The sequence below is a fragment of the Onychostruthus taczanowskii genome, unplaced genomic scaffold (assembly GCF_017590055.1).
Source record: "Onychostruthus taczanowskii isolate IOZ18803 unplaced genomic scaffold, ASM1759005v1 scaffold24, whole genome shotgun sequence".
NCBI lineage: Eukaryota > Metazoa > Chordata > Aves > Passeriformes > Passeridae > Onychostruthus > Onychostruthus taczanowskii.
Genome location: NW_024499684.1, coordinates 7,849,228 through 7,874,415, shown reverse-complemented (window position 1 = coordinate 7,874,415; position 25,188 = coordinate 7,849,228). Strand labels below are relative to the sequence as shown.

Here is a 25,188-nt window from a genome sequence, read left to right as displayed (position 1 = left end):
TCTGTCAAATGCAAAGTAGAAAGCAAATAAAGAAAAAGAAAGAAGATAGCTAATAAAGATGCACAAAGCAAAATCCCCATGGCCAGGAATCAAGATATAGCTACAGGAAAGGCGTTAGAGATTCGTAAAGATTCCTTCTTAAAAATAAGAAGTCCTACTGTGTCTTTGCACAGCTGTAATGGCATTAAACAGAACCAAAAAAATCTTTAGAAAGGAGTCATAAAGCAAGAGAATGTAGCAAGAAGAATAAGGATAAAGGCAGGAAAATTCACATGGCTTTTAGGGTTTCAATTCAAGCACTTCAAGAACATGAAAAACCTCAAGAGCCACACCAGTACCGTGCTACACAGCAACAGGTGATGCACAGCAAGGAAGGAAAGAGTGTTTGATAAATACTAACACTAGTTTTTGAAGAGAGAAAAAAAGGTAGGTAAGTAGCATTGCCTACAGACACTCTACCCCAAGAAGGGCAGTAATGTGCAATCCCGAGCCTTAGCAGCTCTATCTGAACAGTCTTACGGAAGCCAGTGGTTATTTGCTTTGGCTTTAGCTACTGAATTCCAAGACAGGAAAAAGCAGCCAATATTCCAATTTCTGAAAGGGACTAGTGGGATATTCTGGCTAGCAGCAGGCTTGTCAGCATGATGCTGATCCTAGGCAAATGAATAGAAGGCCTCACATGGATTTTTTTTTTTTTACACACATATTAAAAGGGTAATATAATTTAAGTAAATCAACGTGCACTTGCATCAAAGTAATTACAAGGTTAGATGCTAAAGATAGCAGCACTGATGCAGTGCAGTCAGCAGTTCTGCATGGCACAGAGCTCAGTGCCACTTGCATTAAGCAATTAGGACACCACGAAATCCATCTGTCACACAGGTGGACAGAAAGCTGCTGCCAGGTTTTGGACAATAACTGCTCATGGGATATCTCTGTCAGCTGGGTTCTTCACACACTTTCACTATTTTTGGCCCTATGCTAATTGACCTCTCATCAATGCCCTGAAAGAAATCAACATCACCACCTGTAGATGTGTAGAAGATGCAGAAGACAACAGGTTATGTGTTATTCTGTAATCTGAAAGTAGCTGGAAACTCATTATTTCCATACTTGGCACTGATGTCTGCTGTACTGGAATATTGAGTCCACTGGTGATATCCAAAATTCAAGACAAAGTTGAAGAAGGGTGAAAATCAGAGGAGAAATACAAGAATGATGAGAAGACTCTAAAACAATCTTTTTGACTGAAGATGCAAGTCCAATCTACCTATCAGTGCTAAAATTAGCTTGTTCACAAAGCTAACTGAATAAAACAAGAACTGTAACAGAGACCTTCTCAGTTTAGCAGAAGTATAAAAATATAAATTTTTATATAAAAATATATATAAAAATATAAAACCAGAGAGACAGTTACTATTAGAACAATAGGCCACGATGACTTCTCCATAACTGTCTCTACAAAGATGAAAGCACTCAAAGATATTTACCTAAAAGACAGTCTAATCTCAGCAGAATGATTTAAATGATTTTTTTTTGTAGGCTGTATCAGGCAGAAGGGAGATTCCATTACCATAGCATAACTTTAGACCTTTTCTATCAATCTCTGAAACCGCCACATAGGTAATTAGTTTTAATTACAGAACAAATAATCAAATGCATAGCACATGAAATGACTGAGATTTAAGAAATACTAAATAAAGCAAGTTTTACTAAAGTAATTTTTACAATTATTATTTCCATCACATTTTCAGAACTATTCAGTGCTAATTAGAGCAGTAGCTTCTAATACTTCTTAATACCTAGACAAAAAGTAAGTTACCATCTATAAAGCAGTACAAAAATGAGCAGTATGATCCTTTCATACAGCTGCAAGCTGAGATGCAAAAGACTCAAATAATTCTATTCTTTTTATTACCAATTACTAAACATAAACATTACTGCCTTGTAAAATCTTGTCCTCACTTTCATAATTTTAAATTAACAAGTGTATTTCGAAATGAGAACACTTGTCTGCACTAAACATGACAGCAATGTAAGAGGGTAACTATTGGTCAAGTTGGATAAAAAAGCATAACATTACCTGAGCTTTTTCAGTACTTGATGGTTGCAGATGTCTGTACAGCACTTTCTTCACAACATCAATAAACAAACAAGCAACTACTATGAGGATTATGGCAAACCAAGCAGAACCACTTGACAACAGTTGAACAAATACAAAGTACATGTCCTGGGTATGTAAAAATGGCCTGAAAAGTTAAAAGAAGTGGCAATTACTAAAAAGGATTTCTAGGAATAAAAGTACAGCCCAGGTTGTCTCAAGTGTATCTTTTTTTACATCAAGCAGAGAGACTCAGGATGCAGAGTCACAAGTGCACCATGTCCACATGAAGTCCAGCAACCTGTTGGACCTGACCTGCCAATGAGCCCCTCCAGGGAATGGGGGTACTGAACTTTGGAGGAAAAGGTTTTGATTTAGTTTTAAATTGTGCTGCAGAGAATCAATCTCTTCTCTCAGACTCTATCTCTCCAGACTCCAAATTACAAGCAAAAATACTTCACTTTACTGATTCAAACCCCAGCATCTTTATTTCTGTTGCAATTATTCACCTATTACATACATAGCACCTCTGGGAGCCTATTTACTTCTTAAAATGCCGTTGTAGTTACAGGCTGTCAGAGACAGATACTGTGTGTCCTTGAGCACAGGACAGCACAGCAGTGCTTCTTAAATTATTCAAAGAATCACCAAAAGCAAGTGGCCAGTCTAGATTTAAAACCTTTTTATCACAAACTTGTCACAAAATACAGAGCAAGATGGTAGAACATAATATTTCAATGTTTTTTAGCTTCATCAATATTACATGTGAAAAAAGGGGGGGGGGGGGGGGGGAATCACTTACCAGATAATTCCCCCATAAAACAAGGAGAATATGAAATAAAATACAATGGATCCCCAAGTAACAAAATGGTTTATCCATGTCCAGAAGTGAGTTTCTAGTGCCATCTAAAACAGAGATAATTTCAGTGAGCTTCTGCTTTCCACCCACTTCACAGAAAATGATAAATACCAGTTAGAACACACTTATGAACTCCCAGCCCAAACATTAAATATTGTTGTAACACACAAAAACTAAAGAAAAATTTTAACCACTGTTGAAATGAAACATAGAAGTCACTTATCTGGAACCCTCAAGAAGCAGTAACTTTGGAATAAATTTTAAACTACTGCTTTATTACATATTTGCCTACACATCCAAACCCAAAGAGGAGTCAGTGTGATATCATACCTTCATCGTAACAGTTATAACCATAACGGTGAAGACCAAAGTACCAAATGTCCAGTTTCCAAACATCTAAGAAAATGGCAAGGCAAAAATCATGGAAGAAAAAACCATCAGTTAAGAGCATTCACAGTAAGTTAAATTCTTCTCAAGTCAGCTACACTAAAGAAATAAGACATAAGCTTGTGACAAGTAATTGTTATGAAAAAAGGAAGGAGGATACAACACAAACTACTAGAAAAAATAGAGGTTATGATAAGAGCATAATTAACAACCCCCAAGTCATCTTTCTTCTCAGTTCAAAACAAACCACCACAAAGGCTACATGAAATATGAAAAAAAAAATAAAGGCCAAAAAGTAATATGAAATGATAGGGAAATGAAGACACTAATTTGATCAATTCATTATAAGCGTCCAATAGAAAAGAAATACTGGGTGGAAGGTATTCACTTTAAGTGCAAAACACTTTTGAGTTTAAATACTTCCAGATAATTTTAAACATGCAGCATCAAATGAAGGTTCACTTTTAACCCCAAGCACAATTATACAATTCAAAAATAATGGTGCCATTGTACTTTACTAAGAAAATTCTAAGGAAAAGACACTTTGTTTCAAGGCTAATAAACATAAAATTAAGCTCTGATTCTGAAACACTGAAATCTGTCACTTTTGTTTTCTCTTGTGCCCATAAATTAAACGATCAAAACTCTGAACAAGGTCTACAACAATAAAATCTCAGCTCTGACAATCAAGCAGGGATGCTGAGGTTGTATCTATCTACACACATGCTACTCAGGGCTGCCATTCTACACCAGGTCCAGCCTGGAACTGGCTGGGAGATTACAGGGGAGATGTGGCTGTTTCACAGCTGGTTTTGCCACTGGCAAACTGAACAATGAACAAATCCTCAACTCTGTGTTTACTGGTAAGCAAGCAAGGAGGAAGGTACCACATGCAGACAGGCAACCAGAGTCATCCTAGAGCTGATGTGTCAGTACAGCACAGGGGCACAGAACTGGGATTCACACAGTTGTAGTTCTTGTTGCAGAGCTCTGACAAAAAATCCCAACAGCCTGAGGACAGATCTCACAACTGCTTCTCTCATCTACACATAAGGTATAAAATGGAGGCAGCCATGAGTCTGGATTTACTGATCATTTTAAAGATCTTTGTGATAACATCCCTTCTTGAAGCCTTGGATTTACTTGTCCCACCAACAGTAATGGTTAACAAGTAACATGCTTGTTGTTAACTGCTGCAATATTCATCTTAAAAGTAAAATTAAACTTCTCCTGAGTGACCTGTGAAAGAAAGTGTCTTTGCTAACACTGCTTTCAATGGTCACAGAGTTAGAATGCAAAACACAAACAGGTTCTTGCCACCATTTTATTTTTGAACACATTTACACTGTGGATGTTGCATCCTTTAATCCTATGAAGTAACAGATACAATATTTTGTATCTCCTCCTCTTCTAAACTCTTACCATTTGCCTGTTAGGTTTCAATATCTGACGACATGCACAGCATGAAAAAGGGGGGAGAAAAAAGAACTAAAAGATCAAGTTGTTGCACAATGTGTTGAGGTAAGCCTAACAAAGCACCAGCATTAACAAATTATTTACAGTCTCTTCTATTCTGCTGTGCTCTGAACTGAGAACTTGGAATGGAAACTTGAGGCCTTGCACTAACACTACCCTGTACCACAGATCTATACAGGTTATCACTTCTTGAGGACTTAAGAAAGCACTTCAGCAGCACACAAAATCCTCTTGCCCTTAATTTTGGCTTTTCCAGGCACATATTAAATTTGCAAGAAACTATGCAATGCAGATATTCCACTGCAACACAGTTCTACCAGTTCTAATCAACATCTTTTAGCAAAGATAAGAGAAGCAGAGTAACTAAAACCCAGAAAAGTCTTAGAATTTATTTGAAGTCATATCACATAAGAAGCTAAAGGGCAGCTGCCAATTCCCCAAACCAAACAGTTGTTACTAAATACAGTGGGAGAAGTCTCTTCCTGCCCCATGGACATTTACTAAGCAATTTTGAAGTGAGGTGCTTTGACAACTGAAGACGGATGCACCACACACACTGATTCATGGTCTAAAATTACCTCATTACAAGAGTCCTGAAGGACCTTTACTGGCTCACAAGAATTTAAAATCCCACAGCTTGTAACAAATGACAAGAGAGGACACCCTCATGCCTCAGCTGGAAATAGACACTTTAGTCTAAAGCACAACTATTTTAATATTCTTACCAAACATCTGATGATGGAACTGGTGCTCCAGGTGGCTGCACCACTCCCCCTTCACTGCTCCTCCCTCTGCACCAGCTCTGCCTGCAGCCCCTCAGGACCATTCTGTTCCCTGGCTGAACATCACTGCATTTCTGACTAAACTTCCTGAGCTCACACCCACTCCCTGGCACCAGGTGACACTGGGAATTCAGCAGGATGCTGCTTTTGTCCCTTATGCCCTAACTTGCAACTCTGCCAAGCACTATGAGAATTGGCAAGTTCTTCATGCCAGTATTAAGTATGGCATAATGAGAAGGAAGTGTATTTTTCCATTACTACCCACATTTAACAAGGGATCTAATTGTTTTAAATTGACTTAAGTAACTCAGAACCAAGGGAAATAAGGAAACAGACTTGTAATGGTTTTGTTCAAGCTGTAGACTTTTTTGTAAATTATTCTTCCTGTGAAGTTTAACATCTTTAAAAGTGTCAAATTAGTGTATGATGATTTCATTAAGGTATGGCCTTAAAAACACTTACTGAATAAATAGCATAATTTAAAAGCAGCTCGCACCACTAAATTTTGAAAAATTCAGAGTAATTAAAATAATATTTTCAGGAGAAGCTTTAAGATTTTTGTCAACTTTCATCCTAACTTTATAATGGTTACTTGAAGAGAAGCCATTGCTTCTCTTGCATGACATTGCAATTAAGTCCAATTCAAAATGAGCTTTGAATGAATGAATATAAATTCTCATTTGCTGACATTATGAAATAGGATTTTGACAAAACAGTTTATGAAATACAACAAAGTTTAAGACAATAATGATACATCTATTATCTTGAAAGATATGTTCTTCAGGGACATATGCTTTCTGACAACACCCTACAATTTCCATGCTAAGAAATGTTACTCTTGAGAGCACACACAAATACTGACAAAGAATCTTTGATAATTGTAGTTCTTGAAAACAAAATTTTTTGGACACAGGAGGATTTTTCAAAAAAGCATTAAGAAATACCAACAAAAATACAGTGGTAGAATAACACTTATGATACTGTACCTGGCCATTTCCCAGCAGAGAAGTGTCTTCTCCCATTAGAAGATACGAGCCATAAAAGAAAACAAATGCATGAAAGAAGCCCAAGATGGTCCAGTAAAGAAATGGTTTAAACCCCAGATGGGCATTTTTACTGATGTCTCTGCAGAAATAAAACAGATTTTGGATTTCATACTGTCCATAACCATCAGCTATACACACTGCATGACTGCTACTGCTTTGAATAAATGTAACTCTCGACTGCACCAAGACACATTAAACAAATGCTGACTTATAAAAAAAATACATAAGTCATGGGCAAAAAAAGAACCCTGAGCCGTCAAGATTTGGCTCTGCTTTAAGGAGAGGTCACCAATGGCCAGGATCTCTAAGGGTCAAATTCAGAATAGCACAAACTAGAATTGTTGTCCCTGGAGATGAAACTGCGAGAGGAAGAAAAAGCCAGATCTCCTGATACTTACCCCTTGCTCTGCTTAAAAGACCTTTACAAAAAGAGAACCATCTGAGAGAAGACATCTCTGTTTTATGAAAATACCTCTTTTTTTCTCCAAAAAGTATGCAGTGCAACATGCTACCACTGGGAGGACATCTAATTCTACAGGAAATCACTTCTCCTCTTAGAAAAGGATTTTTTGTGGTGATTCCCCTAATCATGGTGTCCTAGTTTTTCATTCTCCTTGTCTGAGTGATTTTCATCTCCTACATGTAATGGAGGAGAAGGATGCCAATCATGTAAGCTGACCAAGTGCTCATGGTTGACATAAAAAGACACTTCTCTTAAAATATTCCTTTTAATTCACTATTAGGATGAGAATTATGTAGCTTCAATTCTTCCTCAAGATAGTTACTAAAAATGCCTAAATTACAGATAATTATTGTAGGAAGTTCAGAGTTGTGCAGATGCCACTGCTGCTGTGCAATTTGTGCCTCTGTGGGAACTGATGCAGGACATACATACCTGTAGAGCACAGGTTTACTCTGCAATACATGCGGGTGCACATGCTGCTCAAAAAGACTGTAGATGAGGACAGGCAGGGAAGTGAAACAAATATTGTACAAAGTCAGGTATACACTGTCATAGAGCGTCTGCAAATGAAAGCAAAAAGCATTTTATGCCTTGGAATTGATAAAGATTTATTAGCACGCTTATAGCAGCATTGATTGATCAGTTACATTAATTGGCTAGTTAGGAAAACAGCTGCACTCACACAACAATCCAATAACATCAGCTATCAAATACAGAAAAAGGAGCTGGGTATTTGCTAAGTGTAACATCTCTACTGCTCCTTGTGCCACCCTCCTATTTTATCAATTATGGACCTCAAGTGTTTCACAGACAAAATGACAGGCATGCAATACTTACTTGTTGTGAAAACAAACAGAAGAACTGATATAAAAATTGTGGTGTAATAAAGCACACATTCTGAAATAAAGAGAAATTAAGGAAATAGTTAATCCTTCGTACATGCCCCACAGCCCTAAAAAATTACTACCTCTTAGAAGCTGCTAAAAATACACATGGAGCGCATGAAGCCTTTCAGCATTTTACTTGGCAAAGTAAAGCAAGATGCTTGTCTTGAGAGGATATTTTGTTTGTTTTTCCTTTGGGACAATGAACCTGAAAAGTATGAGCTTTACTGTATGTGCTTGATGAGCACATCTCACTACAAGAGTCTAAGTAGTAATTAAGTGGAAGAAATCCATTCATTTTCCCATTCAGCTTCTTTTTAAGAATTTCTTTGCAGAATAGTTTCCACATTTTATTCAATAAAGCTGTGCCGTGCTCATGTGAGTTTGTTGCATGGAAGCAAACAAAGAAGAAACCAAAATATAACACCATGCTATTGCCATTAAATGAAAGAAAACAACTTCAAAAGGGACTTGGGAGCCAAAGCTGAAATCCCAGATAAAATTCAATAAAGATAGTGAGTTTTGACTTGTTATGAAAACTGATGAACAAGTGAAAAAAACCAAAAGCATTTCAACCAAACAAACAAAACCCCTGCCTTGAGAAAACAAATATATCAGCCTCTCAGTCTACACAAACTCACTGCAGTATTTAAAGCCTATTTCTAGGTGGAAAGACTGAACAACTTCACAGTTAAACTACTGCATTTGGTTGTAAAAGATAAAACAGCCCAGAAAACATGTTTAAACAGAGATATTTAACCTGATGCCAACAAAAGTCTCAGATCTGAAATAAATTTCTTGCTGGGAAAAAAACTCACCTTATAAAAAAAGTACTGTACAAGGGTTGCTATTCTAATATAGTAAAAGTGCCCATGAACAAAAAGCAACTTGGAGAGGAATTTAAACCGTGCTATTGCATAGTCACTGTTTCTTACAGCTTGCCTTCCTTCCTTGCCCATGATTCCTGTAATGTTTGGAAAACAAAACACAAAACAGGTCAAATATAACAAAAACCGAAGTTTAAAAAGCCCAACACCATACATCTGAAGCTACAGCTCTGTTTTCCTCACTTCAACACTAAGGACTTTAGCAGTGTTGCAAAGGAAGATATTCCTCACACTTACAGCTAAAGGAAGCTGCTCATCTGATGCTGATTCAAATAAAGAAGCCCCAACTGGTGGAGACAGAAGGAAGTTACCTATGCCAACATGTGCCTCCTGGATCATGCTCACATCATTAGCACCATCTCCGATCGCTAACGTTATGGGCTTCTCCGGAGAGGTTTTTAACAGTCGAACCACCTGGAAAAGGAAAATGAAACACTTTCAGATTACACACTCTACTTACAAACCATGTCACCAATTCCCAAGTATCTCAGTTAGCAGCCTATCTGTAGATATAATTAATATGTTTTATGAACATGCATGTTTGGGTAAAAAAACATCTTTGCATACATTAATTCCTTCTTTAGAAAAGCTGCCTGTTTTGGAGCACAAGCCTGATTTAAATATGGTATCTGCCTTGAGCCTATTTTCCTGTTCTTATTTCAATGTTCTGTTACAACTCTTAGTTTGGTGCTTTATCATACAAAACGAAGTCAAGTAAAATTTAAAACTGAAAATTCACTTACAGAATAATACAGATTTAATTCCCTTTAATAAACCCAGATTCTTCATATTTATAATTAATGGAACTAATCAAGGTGAAAGAAGAATTTGAAAAAGCAAATGCATTAGCTAAAAGATCAATGTGCTGTTATTAAGAAAATAGCTTCTTTCTAAAGCAACTTCATTATCATCAAGGGGCATCCTCAACTGACAAAGAAACAGAAGAAGAAATGACAGAATGAGGGAAAAAACGGTTGACGCGCAAAGCCCTAAAATCCTCAGAAGAGGAGCAGTGACAACAGATCTTCAATACAAGTGTCAATAATATTCTAAATACAAAGGAGTTAGTTAGATGAGGCTTTTGGTTAAGGAGAATTAGTGACTCATTAACCTCCCACAGAGCCCTAGCTGAAGGTAGAAGCTTCACTAATTCAGTTGTAAGTGGGCTGCGGGCAAAGGTATCATCACAGATCAAGAGGTTTTCCAGAACCAAGGAAATAAATATGTATGAAAAAACATTTCTCCCCTCTAGTTCCAGAAACCCTAAAGTGGAAATATCAATGGAGCAACTGTTTAACTGAAGTTAAACAGACACAAAAAACTGCACTGGAGTAATTTGTGCCTGGCAGCGTCAGGACATTGAGTCACAGAAGTGGAAATTCACACAAGGAGCACAACAGTAATTAAACAAAGTCCACAGGTCAGAGAAATCCACCTGATTGTGGGAATACATTCCCTAATTGCAGGTATTAATATTCAAGTCTAAAGGGTCCCCATTTCTAAGGGGTAATTATTTCAAACACATTTGGTATTAGATCCTAGGAAGCAACCTTAGAGAGGTAACAAGGCTGCAGAACATCACCCAGATCAGTCCTCTTGAGACCCCCAAGGCCTGGGTAATTTGGACAGGCAAACATCTATGTGAAAAGGTCAAGACAAATCCTTTAGCAAATGTTAACAGCAGCAGTTCCAAATGACTGAAATGATGATGTTTAAACAAGGTTTTGAGTCATAAAACATACCAAAATTAGTAGTGAGACAACTAACCAAACATTAACATGCATTATAATTAAAGATGCAGGAAGTAATAAGCTGAGTTCCAGCTTAATCTTAGAATAAAGCTCACAAAAAGGTTGCCTACTGCAAAAAATAATGTGCAAGACTAGACTAAACTGCTCTGCACTTCCGTCCCTACCCCTCAAGCTGTATGGCATTTGTCTTGGTGATTTATATACTTCAATATTTGAAATTAAAAATTCACTGCAATTAAAATTATATTTTGCTGTACTTCATGACTCAAGACAGGAAATAATCTCCATTATCTGCTGGTGAGGAAAAGAATTAAGGAAAGCAGTACAAAACATTATAAATCAAGTTAAATGACAAAATAAGAACAAGGACATGACACTGACAAATAACTGCACATTAAAGAGACAGGATGATAAAAATTTCAGCTAAAAGAATGTAGAGTTGATATATGCAACAAATTGGTTTACTCAGTGTAACTAAGCTGCAACTTCCTTTCAACATTTCACTGAAACTAATGCTATATCAAGTGAACAGTTCTATACTGAAGTGATTCTAAAGACTGCATGAGAACTCTGGAATGAAGAATGACCTGCTAACAGGTCACTCCTGTTACAGTAAAACAGCCTGCCTCTTGAACATCTAATACCTCACAGAAGGGTTTCCTAGTGCTTTAAAGTAAAGAGATGTCTTTTCATGAAGAGAAATTTTCAAAAGTAAAGAATCTTATAGACCCTCAGAACTTAGCATTCTGGAGTTAAAAAAAAAGATAAAAATCACAAAATCTGAATTTGAATCTTATCCAACACGTATTTGAATAAAATTCAGTATATGTGAATGAAAAATTATAGTCGAAGAGAGCATTAAGGCAAACCTTTCCTGGAGACTAGGCCTTGCCTTCCCTTCTACTTCTTCCTCAAACTTGGGTATTTTTAAAGTATTTACAGAAGCACAGTTTCTCCTAACAGGTTCATGAATTTTCAATTTAGTTTTTCTGGTTTGGAGAAGTGATGGAGCAGCTAAGGCAAAACTATGCAGGAGATTGGGAGAGCTACTGCCTTACTGAACACCCAAGAGGCAGAATAAAGATGAGCTTGGTGGCAGTATTTTGATTTCTCCATCCACTTACAAATTTTCAAACACACATGTAGAAACTTCTGAGTGAACTACTCTAGATGTGAATTTAACAAGGATTCAGAGGTCACAAAAAAGGTCAGCCAAACAAACAAAGCAGTTTCAGACATCCTTGCCTCCTCAAAGCATGACAAAAATACTTCAAAGGCAATCCTGACTATATTCTCACCTTTGCTTTCTGAAGGGGTGCCATGCGACAGCATAACACTGCAGAACAGTTTTTGCAAACTTCCATGAACAGCTTTTCATGTTCCCTGAGTGCAAGAGAGAGGCTGGTCCCATCCACAACCAGTCCATGCTGGATAACATGGTCTTCCTTTATTCTATTTGGGCACAAAAATATTGTACCAGTGTTAACAGTAAAATTCCAATTTTGCTATAAAGTATGTTGTCAGCCAGACAATAAGCAAAGGAGTTAATCTGTCAGACAGATTACTTCTTCCAGTCTGTTATGATATTAATAAATAATTTTTATGAGAACTTTTTTGTTTTGGCAGGTGCATCAAAGAGACTGCCGTAAAATTTAAAAATGAAAGCAACCCAAGCTAAGATAGCTGAGATAGTGACTTCTCAGGTATTTTACCTCTTGGCTAGCTGCCTCAGCTGTTCTGCACAGGTACTGTCTGACTTGTGCTGCACAAGCTCAAGGATGTTCATGGTTCTGTGAAAGTGTCCACAGGATAAGCTGACACTAACAGCTGTTTCGTGCTTGTCTCCAGTGAGCACCCACACTTTGATACCAGCCAGCCTGAGGGCTTCTATAGTTTCTTGGACTTTCTCCTGCAGTCTAGAAACAAGAAAAATCTTAAATAACCAACTGAACACTTCACAAATAAAAACTCATACTCATGGAGCTCATACTGTAACTCCATGCTACCACTGTAACCTGTCATGGTGAGTTAAGTCTGCCTTTCCAATGTTACATGTATTTTCAGAGAATCATAGTCTGGCAAATGATATTCTGTTACCAGCAACAAAACAAAGGTCTTGATGAAACAAAAACTAAACTTCAATCCTTCTAAGGGATCAAAAATTTGTAGGAAGCATACCTTGTTTTAAGCTAGGCACTGTTACCTCATTTGAGAAGCTTTAAAGCAGTCCACAATAATTCTTGGCTACTATGGTGCAAGAAAAGCTTCTCAAGCCCCATGTGCTCACTTCAGTGTACAACACACCCTGTGACATACAGAGCACAAGTAGAATGCTTTACAAAGGAGCTGTGTGTAGAAGCTTTCCTAAGGAATATGCTGTTCCATGAAATATTTGCTGCAACTATTCCATTCCACATACATGACATCTCTCCTGATGAAACACACTGTACATCACCGTTATTAAGACAGAATCAGTTGGTACAAGTTTTGTTTTGAATCTGCATCAATCCAAAGATAAATATACTAAAGAAGAACAAAACTTTTGGTCACAGTGGGAGAGCTTTTCACACTTCATATTTCAAGTATAATCCTAAACTCGCTGGGTTTGAGCGCAGATAGCAGTAAATCCATGGCATACTTGTCTTCTACTCCTGTAGCCCCAAGTAACTCCAGATCCCTTTCTATGAAGTTGAACACATCTGCTAATCTCTCTTCCCGCTGCTGTAAGGCAGTCCTGGCCTCATGAAGGCGTTTGCCAATTTCTTGGTACTCCTCAGGTGTGAATCTTCTGTAGGCCACACACAAAGTTCTTAGGCCTTTCTGCAAGAAAATAAAAGACCACATTCAGAGCAGACAAGTTTCTGATAAAACAAGTACGTGTCACCAGCAATTTTTTCACTTCAAGTCACAACTTATACTGCACAAATTTTCTTCTGATCAGCTGAGGCTGGGAGTTGGGCAAACCTATACACTTACCAAAGCAAATTCATCCACATGTATCCTTGTTTTATCTATTTCTCCACTCTTACTACGAGGAAGAATGGAAGATTCTGCTCCCTTTGTGAATAAAAGCTTCTCCCCTAGAAAATGAAATAGAACTGAAATTAAAAATAATGTTGTTCAAAAAGTTCTCAAGTGCTGCTTGTGCAATTTCTGATCACATACCTGAAGGACTCTCTACAATGACACTCATTCGTCTGCGATTTGGATCAAACTCCAAAACATGAAGCAATTTATACCTGCATTTTGCGTTTTAAAGGAGGGAACAGGGAGAAAACATTTTTAGAAATAAATTTCCAAAGACAATTACTTATAGAGTCTTACACCACAGACCTTTCCTCAAAGTGTTATTTTTGTATAGAAACTCTGAAAGCAATGATACCACTGCTGAACAACAATCACTGTTCATTGCTTTTTATGAATTTATATATGCTTAATTCCATTCTGTAAGAATAAAAGGTTCTTCTACCAACAGAAATAGCTTTCTGAATAGTAACTTGACATTTGGCAATTACAAGCAGCTCCCATCTATTTCTTCATCCTTCTGTCGTTACTTCAAGTATAACTTTGAAAACTACATTTTGTTTCTGACAAATTTGTAAAAAATCTAGACTGTCAAAAAAGTGTGTGTGCCCTGGTAAGTAGATTCATTTTTGTTGTTACCACTAGCTTAGCAAATTAATTTTAGACATTTAAATTCAAAGTACTGCCAACTAGCTGACACAGATCAAATGAGTAAAAGGAGTTATGGAATACTGCACATATACAGTTATTAATAATTTGTACTCATTTTAGAAAAGTTTAAAATATCTGATTAGATTATGCACAAACGAGACTGATTCTGGGAATTTCAAGAGCTGAAACAAGACTTGAATAAGCAATTCAGTTTTCCAACTCTGCTACAGTCTCAACCTTTGAGGAATGGGCAAAGATACAAACTGTTACAACACACACCTACAACAGAGTAACTCACACAAAATTCTTGCATCTCAGCTACAATTGGTAAGGAATAAGATGCAAGCTGTCTTGAAGACATCAAGGGAAAAGCATTAAACAGAGCACGCTGTGGAAAGGCAAGGTTTGCTTATGAACAAAGAGGATTAAGAGGAGAACATTACATTAATCTTCACTACTGTTCTAGCCATCAGAATAACCAAGGAAAAAAAACAAATACCTCTCTGGTTTTCCAAGACTTTTTACTTCCATACTGTCTCCACTAATTCCAGTAAATACTACTCCAACCCTAAAAGTAAAGAAAATATACATTTAATTATCACTTTAGACAAAATGCCTATTAATGGAGGGAGTGGAAGATGGCAGGGAAGAAAAGGAGAGACTCTTACACCCCATTACTGTACTCTGCTTCGAAGGAAAACGAAGAATGCCAATTTCTGCAGTATTTTATTCACATCATACTCTGACCACTGTAATTTCTCAAGTATTTTAATGAATATTTCAAATCATCACATTACAATACACCCAGGGGTTTGTGTATTTTACATTTGAATGTTTTCCCAGTAAGGTGACAGTGCCAGGTGCTGGTGTTCACCAGTGTCCTGAGCCATTTGTAAGGCTGCCCTTGCAGACAATTCCTGTGTCAGACAGCCCTGGCAGTGCTGCTCACCGGCTCGCAGCTTCCACCAAAGCCTTCTCATCAGGGGAAGAAGCATAATATTCCAGGGGGGATGTTATTCCATTGGCATGCCAGGGACCATCAGCACCATCTGTCTGATCTGCATTGATCTGCACTGTATGACACAGACAAACTGCTTTCAAGAAGAGCTCTTCCTCTTTCACCTAGAAGAAAGAAAAAACTTGATTTGTAGCATTTACATATCAACCCAGTTTTGAACACACTTAAGGAAGAAGCATTTCATGTTAAATAATCCCATCTCAACATGTTTAATAAATATTATTTGTTCAGTGACACTTGAAAGCTTCAAACTATTCAGAAATTCTGATTTATGTTTGGGTTGGACTTTTTTTTAAGCTAATGGTACAAGAATATATCTCTGAAATAAAACACTTTCAAACTAGGATGACTAATGGTGGGAAAACCAAAGAGTCTTACCAAACCATGCCTATTTCCATCTGGAGAATCTTCAGAAAATCCCTCTGGAGTTAGTTTACCATTGACCTCTTGGTACTTTATGCCATTAATAGAGCACTCCCGAAACTGCATCTCATTTTCAGTTAATGTACCAGTTTTGTCTGTAAACACATATTCTACCTTTTGTAAAATAAAACAAAAAAACAAACTTGGAATTGCATGTACTTGTTAGAAGAAAAAAGATACAATAATCTCCACTCAGACTTTCTATCACACAGATTTTTTTAATCATATAAGAATTTTAACTTCTGCCATCAGGTCTTTATACCTTATTTTAAAATTAATCAGAAATCGTATCACAAGTAATAAAAAGCCCACAGTAACAAATTTTAATATTAAAAACTAAGTAGAAAATAGGTGAAAAAAACCCAACATACAACATATTTTTTACCTGTCCCAATTCTTCATTGAGGTCTGAAGTATTTACTTGTGCTCTCTGGTTTGTTTCTTCATGATAGAGGTCAAGATCCCAGCCAATAAAAAATGATCCAAGAAATTTCTGCATCTCAACAGTCACATAGAGTGAAATAGGTATAATAAAATTGTAAAGTACCAGAAAAGCAAGAAAATCTGAAATAAATCTCAGGATCTGCAAAAGAAAAAAAGAAAAAGTGAAGACTACCACAGTGGTCAGGTGAAACATGGTGACTTAATTATGCTTCAATATGCATGAAAAATTACAAACTGGGAAAGCCAGAGAAGCCCAAGTCCCACACACACGAGAAAGACAACACTCCAGTGACAATACAGGCATTTGCAGGTTGCCCCAGTAACACGCCTTCACACTGATGCAAAAAGTCTGCCTTAAGCTCTGACTGGAGGTTTCAATTCACAAGTTCATTAAATTTTGTCTCTCTACTGAATCTGTCAGGAGGGCTGCCAATTAATATTAACTGTCACGGTGATTCTGTTTTCTATCTCTGAAAGAGTTTGGTCTGAGAAATCAAATGTGTTCCCCATTCCATCAAACAGCGTCATTCATGTAAGCTTTTCTAAAGAACCCTAAATTGTGAAGGCAAACAAGTGATTTTCCAGGCTGCCAGAGGAATCTGCAAGCACTCTGTTGTTTCAGGACAGCAAAGTGTCAAGAGGGTTCCTGTTTGCTGGCATTCCCCAGTGATCTGGGTGATCCAGACCACACAAAAAGAAAGGGACCATGTGGATTTCTTTTATGTGTCTTCAAATCATTGTGCTCCACACACACATTTCAGGCAACACCTATGTGACAGGAAAGAAACCTCTTTTTACTAGGTATGATGATTTTCACAAACCCTGAAATGCAACACTACAGTCTTTTTTTCATCTGCACAACAAACTCAGTACCTAAATTGTTGGAAAGACTCTTACCATCACTTGAATATTGAGCAAGGGAGACTAGAGATGACAAAAACCAGGCCACCTATTTTAACTCCACCAGATATCGGTGCAGGACATTTTAAACCAAGGAAACATAAAAGTAGTCAACAATTTGCAAAGCTAAATAATGTCTGTTCTTCCTCTTTAGGGAACATTGCTCTAAGTATTTAATAAATAATTAAAGTAGCTGACAAAAACTTAGCAAGTTCTGTGCCTACAGAGATCTTCCAGACTAAACCAGAAAAGACCGATAGAAAGTGAGAGCAGTAATTCATCTAAGAGAGGTAGTGACAATAACTTAAGTTAGAGAGTTTCTTCAATCAGTGGCAATGAAATCACAATCTGCACACACAGGAGGAGATGGACAGGGAAAGCACTCCGAGTAAGGATGTCAGCATGCTGAGAAATTCAAAGCAGATTGTGCAAGTCAACATGGGAGACAGAAAAACAAAGACATGACAGAAGGAGAATGACACTGCAGAAACACACATGGCTCTCTACATTCCTGGTGGCAAAGGAATGTAAAGATTGAGGAAATACTTATCCCTGCTCTATTCAGAACTGAAAGGTTCCACAGGCTAGACTAACTTGCATAGCAATTATTTCAGATTAAGCTCCTGAACTGCTCTGGACAAAGGCAGACTCATACAGAAATAAAAAAATTAAAGAGAAGACAGAAAAATATCAACTAATTGAAAAAAGAGATACTTTTCAGAACCACAGATGTCAGGGACACTTTAAAGTATCCCTTCAATCTCTAAAGAGAACTGAGCAGGCAAGCAGGAGCTTGAGCAAAATTACAGCCTTACGAAATTGCCCAAACCATCTCAACATCACAGAATGTACAAAATTCCTGAACTGTGAAATCACTGCAATAGAACATACACAAGAACAGCCATCCTCGTCCTCTTTTCCTTTATGGAATGACAAAAGACATCCTAAAGAACAATAATTAGAACACAGACCATCAGAAATATGTCCTAACAAAGCCTTTTGAAAAGTTCTCAAAACATCTGATCTTTTCATAAAGGAAGGAAAAGTCCAACCAGTAACAGAGGTAGAAATATTTCTACACAATGGTAAGGCTACATGGGACTAACTCAAAAATCACTGAAACAACAGCACAGAGACTTGCAAGTGGATCATGTCTAGACTAGAGACATATATATATATGACATTGAGTGTGTATTGGTTGAGTGTTCCTCACATATGCAACTGGGCAGAACTACATTACCTTACTGCTGTTTCTTTCATGTTCTGTTTTTTCATTATACCAAGGTTCATCCCATTTCTCTTCAGCTTGCCATGCATACTTTAAAATAGTGCTCAGAATGGCTTCAAAGAGGAGGATTATTAGATAAATAATCAAAAAGGAATTCATGGACCTATAAAGAGGCAAAAAAATAAAGCAAGAAATTTCAGTTTATTTTACTTCATCTGTTGACACAGTGTGTTTACATGAATTGATCAAAAACTTGTTAGACCATTTTCAGTAAGTGTAGCCTGTGCTTGACACAGCTGTAAAGTTTCTATGTGACAAGGAGGCAACATAATGGGAAAGAAATTCTACATCTGACTAAAATAAACTATATAGCAACAAGAAGACTAGACTAAGGCGCAGGAACACCCCAAAAGCTGACTTGTGTCACACCTACAGTCCCACACTGGTCCTCTTTTTCCCCAACGGGCTTGCAAGGCTGTGCAGGCAGCATAACCAAGCACTGCAGAAATCCATGGCTGCACTTTTTCCTCAGTTAGAAGAGCACTACCATGTGCAGCTGAACATTTAACCCAGGCCAGGCTACAGCAGGATAGTCACACCTGCTTTTTGTTCTGTAACTAGCCAGACCATCCTTCCTACCCATGCTTTGATGACTGAACTTCATGAACTTGTGCTACATACAGTTGCTTGTATGTAGCTATATATTTGCACAAGAATGCCAGGGGACTCTCAGATTTTTAGTAACTGGAATGAAGGCAACATATCAGACCTCCTTTTCCTTTTAAAATAAATCATGAGACTCAATAAAAATATCTATCATAGTAACGCCTATCCTGCAAGCAGGAGCAAGCTTGGATATTTCCACTTTGTACACTACTAAAGAATGTAACATCAAAAATGGATTTTATCTTTATAGCTTCCTTTTGAAGGCAAGGCAGTTAATATTCTCTTCCCTTTGCCTATAACTCAATGATGAGACCACCAGGGTTTTATGTCTACACAGGAAAAACTAAGTTAAAGCTCTACAAATAAAAGAGATATTAGAAAATAAACATACTTTTCTACTGCTGACCGTTTCTGAGATTTACTCTTGTAATTTAATGCCATCTTTGTCTCCATACCTGTATACACAGCAACACCTGGGAAGGAAGGGGGTAAGAGTCAGATTTCATTTTCTGCATAAATACAATTTGCAGAATTTTTCATTTTGAGAGATACAGGATAAAAGCAAACGATGGTACTACTTCTGTGTTTACTATGAGACAGTATTTTGTACTATTTGCAAGCCTCTTCTGTAGCAAAAGAGTACTACTAAAGTAATTTTAACACCTACTTTAACACTCTTCATTATTATGACTGTACTGCTCTTCAATATGTATTTTATGGAAATCAGCATGGTAAATCTCAGGAGAAAGCCTTCAACAATAGGTAACAGTAAGAACAGTCATTTATCCATTGAAGTTAAGTTATTCCTTTATCAAACCACTTCAAATATTTTCACAGAGCAGAGCTGGAACTTTATATCCTCAGAGGTTCTTCAGCATAATATCATTACTTTCATCTGTGATCATATCCCCTCAGGTAACAGTCAGCAAGAGTATTACAATTTCTTCAGTGCAAGTAGAATTAAAACACAGTTCATCAACATGCTTTAAGAAGAGAATACTCTTTAAATATTTAGATGTCTACAAACCAAATATTTCTTTAGTGTTTTTTAATCTTGCTCCACGAAGTAAGAGACTTTCAGGCCCAAGAGGTCTAAAAAGAAATAGACATATCAGCATGTGAACATCAGCTCTTCTGTATTCTGGAGAAGTACTGAAATCCAGTTTCCTATGCAAAGCTGTCCTATATCCCCTAGAAATTCCCAATGCAGCAACTCAATCAGTGATCTTACCCCTTTCACCACACCTCCCACACATCTCCACAGAGCTCTCTGTTTCCTTTCATGTCTCCCTTGGTCACTGCCACACTCCCCCACCACTGTTCCATATCCCATAACTACTGACTGAGCTAAATATTCCAAATGGCTGCTTCAGAGAGAGCCACAAGTACTTGGGAAAGAAGCAGGCAAGAAATCAGTGGAGCTCACAGTGCACCCAAAGTGCTGCTTTAGGTTGGCTAATTTACCAATCCTCTATCCCTCTGTCAGACTGAAATGATCTAGAAAGTTCAAAGCTATTCATACCAAAGAAAGAAACAATTAGATGGATACCATGGCAGCAGTGCCAATTTTTTTTCCTAACACAGAGATAAAATTTCAGGAGGTAAAACAGATGTTTTTTCCTCACATCTATCATGATACAATAACACATTCATTTCTTTGGCCAAGTTCACCATAAGCAGTGTTGTGAAAATAAGGCTCTAATTAGAAACAAGGTTAATATAAGGTTAGAACCATATGTTCTACTGCAGCAGCTTTATCATCTTTAGAAACTGCCAGCATTGGTTTGAAATTTTAAAAAAATGTATTATTTCCACTACTTCAAATGAAAGCAGAAATTTAACAACTGCAGTGGGCAGACTATGTTTCTACATATTAGGTAGAAACAAACGAATTAAAAGTTCAGATGCTAAGTGCTTTGGCATGCAAGCCCTTGGGTTTACCCTACTTTTCCTTTAGCTGTGCCACATGCAGGCCATGATCACTATTAGATAAAAAAAGCTCTTATACTTGAAGTCCCTTTGAAAGTATAACCCGAAGTTACTCAAAAGAGCCAAAGCCAAACCCACAATCCACCTCCTACAGTCAGGAATTTAACTTAAATGTTACTGCAAATGTGACAGTAACCATCACAAATACCATGTGTACCAATTATACACCCAGATTATGGTGGATTCTTTAAATTAAACATACATGTGTTAATATTTTAGGCTAGACTCAGACTTTAAGTGAAAATTTGAACTAAAAGTGACTAAATGCTTGAGCATTTAAAATCTTCATATAAGAAACATAATTTATATTTCTGGATTCAATTTTGTAAAACCAGCCTGACAAATCCAAAATACCTAACCTGAATCAGTGCAACACAGACCAGACAAGTTTAACTTAGCCAGAAGATACAGCTCCCCTAGTCGTCAGAACGTGCAATTAATTTTTTTCACCTCCCTTTAAAACAGCTCTGTTTTACATTGTTAACTGAATTATTTTGATAGATTATATCAAAGCTGCACCTGTCAAGCTTGGCAGGAATGCATTCTGAAAAGCTCTCAATGAAGTAGCAGAAGTGACCTTAGAAAACAGCTGAGTGGGTTTTTGGGGGTGGCATGGGTGAGGCTTTTTGGTAAGGGTGATTAAGCCACTGCACTTGAGGCCAAGTGACCTGGCTGCTACACTTCCACATTTCTTGCAAAACCACTGAAAACTCCTCGATTCACTCTGAACTCCATGCCACTCCCATCCAAAGCTGACAGATGTTTGCCAGTCTCAGACTGAGAGACATTCAGCTCCTCAGACTGAAGGCAGATACGACATGGAAACAGTACTCGTTTAATATTCAAGTAGGAATTTCACTTAAAAAAAAAGTGTAAAAGAAACATTTTGCACATTAGAGGAGTGAAAGAACCATAGCAGATTTACTTGTTTCTGTGATAAATTTACACACAGCACTTCACCTTTTCAGAAGAGGTGACAAAGTTTTTTTGAAAGCTGAACAATCAACAACTCTCAAGATAAAATAACTAAACTTGAACAGTAAATATTTCTGAAAATTTAGCAATTTCTTGTGCGTGATTTCTATGTCTTTATTTCAAACCATGATCCTTCTCACTCCTGTCCTTCCTGTTTTCTCTCCTATCCTGTTGTGGTGGTGGCAATTGAATGAGCAGCTGTTTGGATGCCTCACTGGTAGCTGGGACCAACCCACAGCAATTAGAAATCTTTCCAGGAAGTCTAGATGGAAGTCTGTAAATGGCTTCACATCTTTATTTTTGTAATTGCAAGTTTGTTACTTGCTGTGACTGCACAAGGAAAGGTGGTGAGCCCATGATTATGTGCACACAGCTGTGTTGCCTATAACAGATGTAAGCACTTATCTGCATAGTCCAGCTGTAGTTAGAAATAAATACTAAAAATTACAAATTTGTAGAAGAGGCTTTGTTAAACCAGGAATTTCTAGGGATTTCAACTACAAAAACTGCTTCTCAGTGCCCCTGATGACAGGGCATCTGTTGTAGTATAGATAATACATCAGGGGAAATTGCTTCAGATCAATAAATGCTTTAATTAACAATAACAACAAAGTTACCAGCTGATTATCAGTGCAAAAAAAATTACCTGCCTCGCAACAGCCAAGCTTTCTAGAACTCTTTTTTTAAATCTGTAAATCTGAGTAGCAATGAACTTCTTTCACTCATTTTTTCTCATCTCCATCTGAGGTATGCAGCTGCAGTTGACACTTTTAATAAAAATACTTCCCCTTTTCATATATTCAACAGTAACTCTTGTGATGGTCAAGATTTTAACCACCTCCACATGTTCTAAATAATCATCTTATACAATTTTACTCACCGTACTATTTCTTCAGCTTGTTGACTCACAGTTATTCTTCCAACAAATCTATAAAAGATGGCTATGTCTTAGAAGTATCTACATAAAGACTCAAAAATATAAAAATCTTCTCTACATCTATAAAATACTCATTAAGAGTTCGCAAGTAAAAAATAAATCAACTTTTATTAACAATCAAACTAAACCAATATGGCAAAACTGGCAGTAATTTTACAAGAGACATTTAGCAACAGAAACATTTATCCCTCATACTAACAGGCATTTGAGAAAACTTACTAACTCTGATTAGTTACCACAAAAGATTATATTTCTATTCATTTAAAACAGATTGTGACTTCTTGATGATTCAGTAAGAAATAATTCCTCAACAAATGTAAGTTTGCACACTATCCACCAGAAACAGAAACTTTCCATTTAATAAAGCCAATCTACTACACATTTAAAAATCTGACACACACATATTTAGCATGACTCCAGCCACAAAAAGGGATACAAACTTCTATATAGAGATTGTACCTTAATTTACTAAATATCAAATATTTGAATATCTGTTCAAACTGAGTATCTTAGTTTTAAAATACCTAATATTTCTCAAATATCTCCAAGCTTACTTAAGAATATACTTGGACTTTAAAAACTATTACTTCATAGCTACCATTTTCCATTATACAATTCAGAAGAAACTTGGATGGGAACATAACTTTTGCTACCCATGATGCTGCTTCACAGAGTCTACGACCTTGCTTGCTGATGTTAAAGCACACTCGGATATCCCTTTTTTAAACTAAGGTTTTGCTGCTGAAGAATGGAGCTCAAACCTTCTCTGAAGCATATGTGAAATAAATATGAGCAACACATATCCTTAGAATTAGACTTGAGTCAATTCCACTTTAACATATCCTATATAATACTGAAATCTCCAGCAGAACCTTATAGAACTTTCTTCAACCTGATCAGACTGAAGGCCATTTAATTCTTTAAAATCTAGAAACAAGTTTAATGATTAGAACTGAAATGCACACAATTAAAATAAAAAATATAAATATTATAATGTCTGGTTTACTACTCAAGTAAACAAGTTTAACTTGTCACTTGCAGCTTTCAGTAAGTACATATGTATAAACACAAGCTGGTGATTAAAACCTGAAATTCAAGCAGATGTCTGAAGCTATTTTAATCCTAATCTGTAACATTCTGAGCATTAAAAACCTCATTTTGATTTAATTTCAAAATATTTACTAATAAAGTGATACCTGTATAGATCTGCTTCTGGCTGCTGACATTCTATAACAGCTACCAGTTTGTCCAGGTTGGCAACAGACTGCAGCACTGCTGTTTCTGGGACTGCAACGTGTGTCTGTAAAACAGTGCCCAATGGGTTACTACAGGTCTACCAGACAGCAGGGCAGGTATTTCAACAGGCTGAAGGAAAAATAGCACCACAAATGAACTACATCCTGTTTCACAGAAGTAACCCAGACCTTAAGATTGGTCTCTCCATCCAAACTTGCAGTGGTAACGTGGCATGAACCATCCACTCGGTCAGATGACAGGAGCACCAGATCAACAGGGAAAGTCTCATCTTTGGCTACTCTGACAATGTCCCCCACCTGTGAACATAGATCAGAAAGACACAAAGAGGTTTAAAAGGTAGAATTAATTTCAGCATTGTTACCAAACCACAACGATTAGCAATAAAACAAGAGTATAATAGAAAGAAAATGCTCAATTTGTCCTTTACCCGAATGTTTTTAGACCTGGTTTTCACAAGGCCACCACTTCGAACAACATAAACTGGAGCACCGTTGACTTCATTGTCTGCTTTATGTCGTAGCCAGTCCTCATAGCCCTGTGGAAAACACATAAAAATCTACTTTTTAAGCAAGAAAACTAAAAAAATAGACTAAATTTAATCTACTAAGCAAGTGTTCGAACTACTTCCTGTATTGTCTGAATACAGTTACTAACTTCTCTTGAGTTTCTGTTCCAGCTGTTACTCAAGAACCTGTGAACTTCTTAATTTTGTCACTTTACACAAACATGTAAAGGCAAATAAAGTAGCAGAAGTGGTGGAAACTTAACAGTCCCATGTTCTCTCAAAACAAACAGGCAGTGACATTTTCTGTGGATCAGCTGACCAAGCACTCAATAAATCTTTGATCTATATGGATTAATACACCACCAAACCGGAACAGTCACTCCTCAGGCTCCTTTGTGGATTCCTTTTTTTTTGTCAGAAGTAACAGATTTAAATTACTTTCTCAAGTCATACCATATAACATTTCTTATAGTTACTGCCACAGCCCATGCATGGAATCTCAAGACTTAATTCTGTATGACATGCTGTTGACACA

General features: G+C 37.0%; 1 protein-coding gene across 10 annotated transcripts in view; it reads right to left on the bottom strand.

Moving 5' to 3' along the window:
- The window catches only part of ATP11B (ATPase phospholipid transporting 11B (putative)), a 64,989-nt gene that overhangs the window by 18,027 nt on the left and 21,774 nt on the right, over positions 1–25,188 (bottom strand). For all 10 annotated transcript variants that reach the window (XR_005952779.1, XR_005952781.1, XR_005952780.1 and 7 more), the window contains exons 5-28: positions 24,576–24,683; positions 24,316–24,444; positions 24,088–24,191; positions 22,835–22,882; positions 20,018–20,082; positions 19,382–19,463; positions 18,337–18,487; positions 16,138–16,335; positions 15,708–15,866; positions 15,261–15,433; positions 14,811–14,879; positions 13,802–13,875; positions 13,613–13,716; positions 13,275–13,456; positions 12,349–12,552; positions 11,935–12,088; positions 9,197–9,299; positions 8,817–8,962; positions 7,952–8,011; positions 7,547–7,674; positions 6,592–6,730; positions 3,291–3,356; positions 2,904–3,007; positions 2,084–2,249 (exon numbers count right to left, since the gene is read on the bottom strand). Coding sequence is in view for 7 of the 10 variants with exons in the window: in XM_041405695.1 (XP_041261629.1) it covers positions 2,084–2,249; positions 2,904–3,007; positions 3,291–3,356; positions 6,592–6,730; positions 7,547–7,674; positions 7,952–8,011; positions 8,817–8,962; positions 9,197–9,299; positions 11,935–12,088; positions 12,349–12,552; positions 13,275–13,456; positions 13,613–13,716; positions 13,802–13,875; positions 14,811–14,879; positions 15,261–15,433; positions 15,708–15,866; positions 16,138–16,335; positions 18,337–18,487; positions 19,382–19,463; positions 20,018–20,082; positions 22,835–22,882; positions 24,088–24,191; positions 24,316–24,444; positions 24,576–24,683 (2,916 nt within the window). In the remaining 3 variants the exon portion in view is untranslated. The remainder of the gene's footprint in view (positions 1–2,083; positions 2,250–2,903; positions 3,008–3,290; positions 3,357–6,591; positions 6,731–7,546; positions 7,675–7,951; positions 8,012–8,816; positions 8,963–9,196; positions 9,300–11,934; positions 12,089–12,348; positions 12,553–13,274; positions 13,457–13,612; positions 13,717–13,801; positions 13,876–14,810; positions 14,880–15,260; positions 15,434–15,707; positions 15,867–16,137; positions 16,336–18,336; positions 18,488–19,381; positions 19,464–20,017; positions 20,083–22,834; positions 22,883–24,087; positions 24,192–24,315; positions 24,445–24,575; positions 24,684–25,188) is intronic.